The sequence below is a fragment of the Bombina bombina genome, chromosome 1 (genome assembly GCF_027579735.1).
Source record: "Bombina bombina isolate aBomBom1 chromosome 1, aBomBom1.pri, whole genome shotgun sequence".
NCBI classification, from domain to species: Eukaryota; Metazoa; Chordata; class Amphibia; order Anura; family Bombinatoridae; genus Bombina; species Bombina bombina.
Genome location: NC_069499.1, coordinates 329832456 through 329844696, shown reverse-complemented (window position 1 = coordinate 329844696; position 12241 = coordinate 329832456). Strand labels below are relative to the sequence as shown.

The window sequence follows — 12241 nt, the reverse complement described above, 5'->3', positions numbered from 1 at the left end:
CACTGTAGTTAAGCGCTTTATGTTCCCGCGTTAGCCCATAAAGCTCTTAACTACAGACTTTTTTTTGCGGTTGGAGTCTTGTCGGTAGAGGCTCTACCGCTCACTTCTTCCAAGACTCATAATACCGGCAAATCCCATAGAAAAGATAGGATACGCAATTGACGTAAGGGGATCTGCAGTGGCCTCGAGTTGCGGAAAGAAAGTGAGCGGTAGACCCTTTCCTGGCTGACTCTAAATACCAGCGGGCGTTAAAAAGCAGCGTTAGAACCCCTTAACGCTGCTTTTTAACGCTAACGCAGAACTCTAAATCTAGGCGTTTGTGAATTGAAGATCTGCCACAGTGTTGCTAAAACAATGTCTGGCAACCTGTTGTTACTGATACTTTACTTAATGCTGTTCTTATAGCAGATTGATGATTGGCCATATGTGTTTTCAAGTCATCGTTGGTCTTTCCAATGTAAAAAAAGGCCACAAGTACAATGCAGCATATAAATTATAATCTGACTCTAAATCTAGAATTTAGGCAACTAGGGAATCTATTGCTGGAACAATAGTTCTACCCAGTGATGACACCATGTCTTTATGTACTTTCAGCAAAGTATAAAGCATGGGATCCCTTGTGTACTGTACTGTGATGCAATTGTACACATTATCATCAATGTAATGCAATGCCTCTAATTGTTTTAAGCACTCATCAATTTTGTTTCTTAAAGGATCATGTTGGATAATGCTGTAATTTACAATGAGTATCTGTTTCAGGGAGTTGTAAAATTTCTCCTCTGTAATATGCATAGTCCAGTCATGCTAAAGCACTAAAAAAACAGAGAGTGGGTACACATCGGTCTTGGACCTATCACAATTTGGAAAAATGCAGTAATAACCTCTTCCAATTTGCTTTTAATCTAGGTGTGTGCATGCGAGTGAGTGCCAGACTTCCTATTAACTGCCTGAGTCACTAAGACCAACTGCAGCTGTCTATGGGTGCTGCACCTAGGGCAGTGAGTTTTTACATATAGTAATATGCAAGTAGCAGAGCAATTTTCAAATGATCTAACACATTATAGCATTTTTCCATATGTCCCTTTAACCATTGATATATGCTATCGTATATATATATATATATATATATATATATATATATATATATATATATATATACACACACTCAGTATCTCCCAAAAGTGAGTACACCGCTCACATTTTTGTAAATATTTTATTATATCTTTTCATGTGACAACACTGAGGAAATGACACTTTGCTACAATGTAAATTAGTGAGTGTACAGCCTGTATAACAGTGTACATTTGTTGTCCCCTCAAACGGACTCAACACACAACCATTAATGTCTAAACCGTAGGCAACAAAAGGGAGTACATCCCTAAGTGGAAATGTCCAAATTGGGCCCAATGTGTCAATATTTTGTGTGGCCACCATTATTTTCCAGCACTGCCTTAACCCTCTTGGGCATAGAGTTCACCAGAGCTTCACAGGTTGCCACTGGAGTCCTCTTCCACTCCTCCATGACGACATCACAGAGCTGGTGGATGTTAGTGACCTTGCGCTCCCCCCCTCCTTCCATTTGAGGATGCCCCAAAAATGCCCAAAAGGGTTTAGGTCAAGAGACATGATTGGCCAATCCATGACCTTTACCCTCAGCTTATTTAGCAAGGCAGTGGTCGTCTTGGAGGTGTGTTTGGGGTCGTTATCACGTTGGAATACTCCCCCGCGGCCCAGTCTCTGAAGGGAGGGGATCATGCTCTGCTTCAGTATGTCACAGTACATGTTGGCATTCATAATTCCCTCAATGAACTGTAGCTCCCCACTGCTGGCAGCACTCATGCAGGCCCAGACCATGACACTCCCACAACCATGCTTGACTGTAGGCAAGACACACTTGTATTTGTTCTCTTCACCTGGTTGCCACCACACACGCTTGACACCATCTGAACCAAATAAGTTTATCTTGGTCTCATCAGACCACAGGACATGGTTCCAGTAATCCATGTCCTTAGTCTGCTTGTCTTCAGCAAACTGTTAGCGGGCTTTCTTGTACATCATCTTTAGAAGAGGCTTCCTTCTGGGATGACAACCATGCAGACCAATTTGATGCGTGTGCTGCGTATGGTCTGAGCACTGACAGGCTGACCCCCCACCCCTTCAACCTCTGCAGCAATGCTGACAGCACTCATACGTCTATTTCCTAAAGACAACTTCTGGATATGACGCTGAGCATGTGCACTCAACTTCTTTGATCAACCATGGCAAGGCCTGTTCTGAGTGGAACCTGTCCTGTGACACCGCTGTATGGTCTTGCCCACAGTGCTGCATCTCAGTTTCAGGGCCTTGGCATTCTTCTTATAGCCAAGGCCATCTTTAAGTAGAGAAACAATTCTTTTTTTTTCTGATCCTCAGTTAGTTCTTTGCCATGAGGTACCATGTTGAACTTCCAGTGACCAGTATGAGAGTGTGTGAGAGGGATAACACCAATTTTAACACACCTGCTCCCCATTCACACCTGAGACCTTGTAACACTAACGAGTCACATGACACCGGGGAGGGAAAATGGCTAATTGGGCCCTATTTGGACATTTCCACTTAGGGGTGTACTCACTTTTGTTGCCAAGGGTTTAGACATTAATGGCTGTGTGTTGAGTTATTGTGAGGGGACAGCAAACTTACACTGTTATACAGGCTGTACACTCACTACTTTACATTGTAGCAAAGTGTCATTTCTTCAGTGTTGTCACATGAAAAGATATAATAAAATATTTACAAAAATGTGAGGGGTGTACTCGCTTTTGTGAGATACTGTGTATGTATATATATATATATATATATATATATATATATATATATATATATATATATATATATAATGATAATGCCCCTTTAAAAGGATATAAAAGTTGAAAAATGACATGTTCTAATTAGTTAGAGCATGTAATTTTAAGAGTATCAGCCGTACACTACTGTGTGTTTAACCCCGGCAAAGGAGCATATAGGTAATTTGACCATTATGGCTCTTTGAGTCATGTGTTGTATTATTCTCTTTTTTTTTTCCCCAAGAACATGAGGATATAAAACCCTATATATGCAAACAATACAAATAGGACTAGTTTTTAATATGTTTTAAATGTATTAGCTAAGACTATTTGCTTTCCCATAATACTTACTAAGAGTGGAGTAGTCTTCCAGGCTAAAATTCCACATTTTGGTTGCAGGATCTAAAAAAAATAAAGTGTAAGAAGCAACATTATCTATGTCAGCCATTATAATATTAACGACATACAGTCAATGAGGCTATTATAATTTGTGCAGCTACAGCATTATTCACAGACAAGAGGTGACAGTAATGCTGTAATAAAATTGAAAACCTGGTGTTCTTTACAACAGGATAAACTAACTCAATTTAATGGCTAATAAATTTACAAAATTTGTCTACCGATTTCTGTAGCTCACTAGTTAGCTATGCTGTACATTTACAAACTGCTAATCAGAGTTAAAGGGACATGAAACCCACATTTTTTATTTCATTTTTCAGATACAGAATAGTTTTAAAAATGTTTCCAATTTACTTCTATTATTAAATTTGCTTTGTTCTCATGTTATTCTTTGTTGAGGAGATATATGGATAGGTAGAGTGAACATTTCTGGAGCTCTACATGACAGGAAATAGAGCTATTGCTATTGTTTAACACTGTAGCAAAACTGCTGCCATATAGTGCTGCAGACACATGCACACTCCTGAACATATCTTCCTGCTTTTCAACAAAGAATAACAAGAAAACAAAGAAAATTTGATAATAGAAGTAAATAGGAAAGTTGTTTAAAAGTGTATGTTCTATCTGAATCATGAAATAAATATTTTGGGTTTTATGTCCCTTTAAAGGGCTGGGCAGAACAGTTTGCCATCAGATTTTAGCTACAGTATTTCTCAATGGTGGTCCTTGTATCCACCCATTATTATTAGCATTATTATCATTTATTTGTATAGCGCCGCCAAATTCCGTAGCGCTGGATTCTCTTTTTAATTACGTAAAGTTGGAAAGCCTTGAAAAGTATTCATAAAGGTGAATAATAAGGTAAGTAATGACTTACCTACTTTCTAATACTTATTTTTCAATGATGGTGTTTTCTCTTTTTTACGCTATAAATACCGATCATGAATTGTACATTTTAACACATATGCATAAGCTTTGTATGGTTACTTGCACACTGCAACGTATATATGACAAACTGCAGTCTCTCGCCTGTGCACATTATAACTATTTTATATGTAAATGAAACACCATACTCCTATTGTTGTCAATTCTCAAGCCAGAACAAATATTGGGGCATGTTATTAACCCCTTAGTGACCACAGCACTTTTCAATTTTCTTACTGTTTGGGACCAGGGCTATTTTTACATTTCTGCTGTTTTTGTGTAATTCTCCTCTTACTCATTTACTGTACCCACACATATTATATGCTGTTTTTCTCGCCATTAAATGGACTTTTTACTGGATTTTCTTTTTCTACTATAAAAAAAATTATAAAATAGGATGAAAAAAATGGAAAAAACACACTTTTTCTAACTTTGACCACCAAAATCTGTTACACATCTACAACCGCCAAAAAACACCCATGCTATATAGTTTCTAAATTTTGTCCTGAGTTTAGAAATACCCAATGTTTACATGTTCTTTGCAAGTTATAGGGCAATAAGTACAAGTAGCACTTTGTTATTTCCAAACCATTTCCAAAATTGGCATGTTACATTATAAAACTAATATCTGTCAGGAATTCCTGAATATCCCGTCACATGTATATATTTTTTTATTAGTAGACAACCAAAAGTATTGATGTAGGCTCATTTTGGTATATTTCATGCCACCATTTAACCGCCAAATTCGATAAAAAAAAAATTGTTCACTTTTTCACTAACTTTAGGTTTGTCACTGAAATAATTTACAAACAGTTAGTGCAATTATGGCACAAATAGTTGTAAATGCTTCTCTGGGGTCCTATTTGTTCAGAAATAGCAGACATATATGCCTTTGGCATTGTTTTTTTGGTAATTAGAAGGCCGCTAAATGCCGCTGCGCACCACACTTGTATTATGCCCAGCAGTTAAGGTGTTAATTAGGTAGCTTGTAGGGTTAATTTTAGCTTTAGTGTAGAGATCAGCCTCCCACATGACATACCCAAACCCTGATCCCTCCTTGACCCCCCTCAAACAGCTCTCTTCCCTCCCCACTTCACAATTGTCACCTCCATCTTAAGTACTGGCAGAAAGTCTGCCAGTACTAAAATAAAAGGCTTTTGCACTGATGCCTCAATATCGAGGCATCACTGCAATACCTTGAAAGCGTCTGGAAGCGATCACGATCGCTTCCACCGCTTGAAACCCCATGCATTAGAATTTAAATGAAAATAATTTAATAACTGGTATATAATCTTTAAATCTGAATTGTAGCATATGAAGCTTCCTCTACAGGGGTTAACAAATGTATATGAAAATGATGAGACAGCCAGAATATTGAGAAGCCAAACATGTTTATGGGCATCAATGAAGAAATAATATGTTGGTGCTCTACAAATACCGGATAATAATAAATAATTATAATATATAGATATCTGCAAAAAAAGGTGGTATGTTGTGTTCTACATATCATTATCATCATCATTTATTTATAAAGCTCCAACATTTTACACAGCACTAAACAAAAGGTACATTACAAACATAAGGGTACAATACAATAAAAACTTACAATGAGATATTATGTAACATTATACAATTAAACATTGACAAAAAAAAAAAAAGAGAGAGAGAGAAACGCCCTGCCCTTGGTCACGGTATCAGCATTCTGCTATTTTCGGTGCCGGATTTATTAGTGTTAAAGTGTTGACAAAATGTACCAAAAACTTGGAAGCAATTATCCACAAATTTAAGAGCCAAATTGAATATTTTAGTTGCAATAGTTCCAGGATTTGCCAAGCCCTGCTGAGTGCATCTAAATGATCAAATCAATGTAAGAAGTTTTAAAATATATAAAATGACAATGAGCTGTGTAATACAGTTAAAATATGCAACAGCAAAGTGCAACACACACATATTTAGATTTGCAAATATTTGGGTATAGCACTAAAAAAAAACAGCAATGAATGTCGCTTCCTGTGACAATATATGTTTGTGAGATTCACAAAGGAAGGAGCAACATTCAAGCCCATAGCTGTTCCCTTTGTTTGGCAATAATAGGAGTCTTCAAATTTAAAGTAATTCAGTCTAAAGCTCAACTCCAATATTTGCAGCAAAAATGTTGCTGGTAGTCCCACATATGGGTATCTACTGAGTGCTCTAGCTACCGTGTTGATGCCCTCCTTTTATGGTATGACTGTATAAAGGCTGGTAACATCAGCCGTAACTAATATCCAGTTATCTTCTATTTCCAGGCCCTTCAGTTTCTGTACGAGATCCATAGAGTCTCTAACATATGATCTCATATTCTTGACAAGGGGCTGTAGAAAGAAGTCCACAAATTTAGCTAGAGGTGATGTGATGGAGTCACGTGCAGAGACGATGGGTCTTCCTGGCGGGTGGGTTTGGTTCTTGTGGATTTTTGGTAACGTATACAGTATCAGGCATTTCTTGCTGTCGGAGTGGTTATATCGTCATTTAGGACCCGCTCCCTCTTGTCCTGTGCAGTACGCTACTTCGTCTAAGGGCCGTGGGAATTGCTCATCCCTTTTCCTTATCTGGCACTGTACTACGTGATGGTATAGATGATCCGCTGGGATAAGGTAGGTTCCTTCTGTCATAAGTGTAAGTGTAAGGTTAGAGAGGCAGATATATGCCATTGTTTCTGGAGTTGCCCGAAAATAAAGACATTTTGGTTCAAAATAAACTGCTGGATAAATAAAGCAAATCATAATCAACTCAAAATATTAGAGAATCATGTTTTCTTTTTGATAGATAATAAAAAAGAAACTCAATACCGAAACATCCGACAGTTTAATGTTATAATAATGGTAGGCAGATTATTGATTTTGAAATATTGGAAATCCAACAAAGCTCCAAACTTGACAGAATTTTTACAAAAGCTCCAAAACCAGATAATTATGGAACAAATGGATACCTCCATCAATTCAGAAACGCAAATTAAGCGCTTTTTCTACAAATGAAAGAACATTATTTTAGCCTACCCTATAGAAATTTAAAAACAACTTATCGTACCCTTTAGGGGTACTTTATACTTAGAATTAGCCATAGCTGAGAAAGAATTTCCGGATATATAGATGCGTGGAGGGGGTATGATGGGTGGGTGAATTTACTCCCTATTGCATCTTTTTTTTTTTTTTCTCTCTCTCTTTCTCCTTGTCCCCGTTGTCTTGTAGTGAATAAGTTTAAAACCCCAGCAATATGTCCAACACACCGCTAATAATGAATTGTAATAAAGGTCTTTAAGCATGCTATATGATATAGTGCCCTGCGTGGTGCTAAAGGTTAAGGACTTGTACAAATGTATATACTGCTGGTTATAAATAAAATAAAAAAAATATATATATACACACACATACACACACACACAATAGTAACATATTTAAAGCAAGATTTATAATAAAATAAAAAATGCTTTGCTTACCATAATTTTTGCTTGGTATAGTTTTAAACAAGGCAATGAGCTCTGCGTTGTAACCAACTTCAACACGAAAACGATCCTCAAGGTACTTGACACATTTTCCTCTCACATTAGGTGTCTTTTTACTAGGCACAGAGTCTAAAACAACCCCATTGAGTGTGTTCCCCCTTCCTTCCATCACTGACTGATTACTTTTGACACTTGATCCTGACCCATAAAACTTTATAACGTTTGCTGAATTATTTACGGAGACTGACCCACTTGCAGATTTTGTAGAAAAAGCCTGTGTCTGAGATGTTTTGTTTGAATTACTTGGTTGACTAGTTACCTCTGATACACTGTGACTGGTGGATTCATTACTAAATGGTTTTAGAAGATTTGGCTTAAGTGCTGTACTATTGGTTGAGTATGAATTTGACAATCCAGACTCAGCTTTTGCTTGGGAGTGCATTGTAGACAAATTTCCTTTATCATCTGAAGCTAAGGATTTAGAACAAGACCAGTTCTGCATTGGTCGTACAGTTTGCTTGTGTCCAGCTGCAGCAGAAAAGAGTCCAGGTCCAGTGCATTTTGGGTTAGTATTTGAATTTGCTTGACCTGGAAGTTCAACTGCATTAGCTAAAAGTAGATTACCACCAACAGCATTGCTATTATTTGGAGGTAGGTAATTATCATTACTATACTGAAAATGTTCCCTGCTTCCTTTGGAAACATTTTCTAGATGTTTATATTGATTAAGGTTGTTTCCGGTCTTCAACTCTTTGAAAGTATGGACATTAGAACCATGGCTGTTCGCCTCTCCAATTGCCGGTTTACTTTGGTTCTGCTGAACAGCGAGTCTTTCTGCCCTTCGAGCTAAAGCTTTCTGTCTGTTCTCCTCAATCTTCCTCTTCTGTTCTTCAGTAAGAGAAGTAGACATTTTCTTGGATTATTCTTGGCCATTCATACATTACATTTCCCAAAATGGTCTGTCAAACAAAACAGAAAAGGCCACAAAAATTCACTTTCACAAAAAATTAAACTGGCACATTTTAATAAAACCTACATTGTTTTGTATATTTGTTTAGTACAAATGCACCTGCACAGCAGCCAGGCCCTATCTCTACATTTTCATTCATGATAAAATATAGAAAAAAAAAGAATGTGGATTTTAAATATGTTTATTTTGTAAATTATAGACTCAAGGTGATAAATTAAAAGGGACATGAAATTCAAAATAAAACTTTAATGATTTAGAGAGAACATGTAATTTTAAGGCACTTAAATTCTTTCATGAAATTTACTTTGTTTTCTTGGTATGCTTTACGGAAATGCATACGTACATATCCCCAGCAGCAGCAATGCACTACTGGGAGCTAGCTAGTAAATGGTGGCTACACATTTGTCTCTTGTCACTGACTCATCACGTGTTCAGTTAGCTTCCAGTAGTGCATTACTGATTTTAACAGTATGTTTGATCCCTTTGCATGGGGTTAAAAATATAGCAACAATGCAATATTAAAATTTTCTAACATATTACAGCATTTTCTTTTTGTACTTTTATGTTCCTTTAAAATTAATGCATCACTTCTGAATGCTTTTAATTGTAATAATAAAGTTATGATGTCTGATCTATTCAATAATAGGAAGGTGTTGATTCTCCTGTAATCTTACAAATTAGTCTCTCTTTTTATTTCAATTTGAACCTTACTGCAAGATTTTTATTCAATCATTTTTTATAAACTATTATTCACATGTTGGTGTTAAATATGATCAATTTGAAGATGTTAAAGATTTCTGAGCGTAAGTGATCACACAGAGAATGTTTTGCACAAATTGAGGTTTCAGTTTACAGTGTGATGTAGCTGATTCATAGACCTCAAATAGTGTGTCACAATGTTGCATAGGGTCCTAACAGCTTTAGAATTACATAAACATTTATTTACACAAGCCCTTAATGCAACATGCTCATGTATAACTGTATATACATGTTCCCATTCGTTTTTTTTCCCTCTGGTTCATTAAAGGGACACTGAACCCAATTTTTTTTTTTATTTTGTGATTCAAATAGAGCATGCAATTTTAAGCAACTTTCTAATTTACTCCTATTATCAATTTTTCTTCGTTCTCTTGCTATCTTTATTTGAACTTGAAGGGATCTAAGCTATTTTTGGTTCAAAACCATGGACAGCACTTGTTTATTGGTGGATGAATTTATCCACCAATCAGCAATAACAACCCAGGTTGTTCACCAAAAATGGACCAGCATATAAGCTTACATTCTTGCATTTCAAATAAAGAAACCAAGAGAATGAAGAAAAATTGATAAATTGGAGTAAATTAGAAAGTTGCTTAAAATTGCATGCTCTATCTGAATCATGAAAGAAAAAAATTGGCTTCAGTGTCCCTTTAAATAAAAAACAGAGAAACTTAAAGCAGCAGTAAAGTCAAAATGAATCTTAAAGTGAATGTAAAGTTTGACGAATGTGTGCCCGGTTTTTAAAAATCCTATTAAAAACAGGGGCACTTTCATTCATCAAACTTTACATTTCACTCGTTTTGTTAAAATACTTACCTTTTAATCTTGAAAGCCGCTCTAGCGCTTCCTCCGCCCGTCGCAAGCCTCTTCATACATCAGCAATGACGAATCCGGCTTCCTCCAATCACGGTTTTCCCCCAGAGCAAACATTGCCCGAAGCCAAGGCATGATTGGAGGAAGCCAGATTCGTCGTTTTTTTAAATATGAAGAGACTTGCGACATGCGGGGGAAGCGCTGGAGCGGCTTTCAAGAATAAAAGGTAAGTATTTTAACAAAACGAGTGAAATGGAAAGTTTGATGAATAAAAGTGCCCCTGTTTTTAATAGAATTTATAAAAACCGGGCACACGTTCATCAAACTTTACATTAACTTTAAATTGATTGGATGCAGCATGCCATTTATAACAACTTTCCAGTTTACTTCTATTATTAATTTTGCTTAGATCTCTTGGTATCCTTTGTTAAAGAATAATGCTAGGTGACCTCAGGAGCATGCACATGTCTTAAGCCATCTGGCAGCAGTGTTTGTAACAATGTTTATATCAATACATAGTTACAAACACTACTGCCATAGACACATGCACGCTCCTAAGCCTCTATCAGTCTACTTATGTCTAGTCTTCAACAAAGAATACCAAAAGAACAAAGCAAATTTAATTATTGAAGTAATTTGGAAAGTTGTTTAAAACTGTATGTTCTGTCTGAATCATAAGTTTAATTTTGACTTGTCCACTTAAGTGAGCAGATTTGCTGATTACTGTATTTCATATAATTATATTAAAGGGACAGTAAAGTCAAAATTAAGCATATGGATTGGATAGAACATGTCATTTTAAACAACTTTCCAATTTACTTATATTACTGATTTTAGTTCTCTTGGTCTCCTTTGGTAAAGAGTAATCATAGGTGAGTTCAGAAGCGTGCATGTCTTTAGCCATCTGGCAGCAGTGTGTGCAACAATGTTTATAGCAATGTTATATATAGTTGCAAACACAGCTGACATATAATGCTACAAACACTATATGACAGCAGACTTTGCAACTATGTATAATATTGTTTTAAGCATATTTTTTTTTTTTGCAAACACTTTCCTGACGGCTAAGGACACGTGAACACTTCTAACCTCAACTAGGATTACTCTTTAACAAAGGATACCAGAAAAAATAAGCAAAACTGATAATATAAGTAAATTGGAAAGTTGTTTGCATGATCTATCTGATTCGCGAAAGTTTAATTTTGACTTTACTGTCCCTTTAAATGTTTGTTGATCAGGCACAAAGCAAGTAACACAGTTACAGAGCATTCTCACAGAACATATGGAAATACATAAGGATGTCATTAGAAGACTTCGTTTAGTCAATCAGAACCCACCGTTATTATATTAATTTAAATGATCATTTGGATACAGATATAGCAATGCCGCCGGACTGTCAATATGGGCTCACAATGAATAATTTTAATTATACGCAGTTTTTTTTTTTAATGTGTATATGCTTATGTAAAATAAAATATTGATTCCTAAATTATTTGCTACAATTAAATTAACATCCGGACTGAATATGTGCAATTTTGTAAAACTACATAACACAAAACACATATAGGAAAAAAGTTAATTAAGCAAAGACTAATGCAAAGTGTTGCAACGCTCTTACATCCCTCTCCAGCATAAAAAGGTTACGTTATCACCGTTGTATTGTTATTTTAATTAAAAAGGACAACTCTAGCGAATGCCCAAGTCCTGAAATTTCACACGTTTCTACATTTACAAGGCACAGGAGCCGTACTGCTTATGACACCATATAACATACACACTCCCGCCACGGATAACTTACATTCTTGTTTCCATAAGACGTCATCAGTAAAGCGACGAAAGCGCTCTCTATTGTCAAAGCAGTCAAAGAACAAAGGAAGTCATTTTTACTTCTGGCACTCTTGCCCCTTTTCAGTCTGGATTCTGAAATGATATGCTTTGCGCTGAAATATATGCCGAATACAACGGAACCTAAGTTTGTTGTTTTTTTTACTAATATTATGAATGGTATTAGGGACTATAATTTTATTAAATTGTTTTACTGTGATCTCTCAAATCAGTTTGTTTTCTGCG

The 12241-nt window shown here is 36.2% G+C and overlaps 1 protein-coding gene across 3 annotated transcripts in view; it reads right to left on the bottom strand.

Annotated features, from left to right (window-relative positions):
• SMARCAL1 (SWI/SNF related, matrix associated, actin dependent regulator of chromatin, subfamily a like 1) overlaps positions 1-11988 on the bottom strand; it is a 440164-nt gene extending 428176 nt beyond the window's left edge. Inside the window, exons 1-3 of one of the 3 annotated variants that reach the window (XM_053698110.1) lie at positions 11970-11988; positions 7624-8588; positions 3174-3224 (exon numbers count right to left, since the gene is read on the bottom strand). In XM_053698110.1, the coding sequence (XP_053554085.1) occupies positions 3174-3224; positions 7624-8539 (967 nt within the window). In that variant the 5' untranslated portion in view covers positions 8540-8588; positions 11970-11988. The other 2 variants (XM_053698109.1, XM_053698111.1) reach the window with 2 other exon arrangements.
• Between the last annotated feature and the right edge of the window lie 253 nt (positions 11989-12241).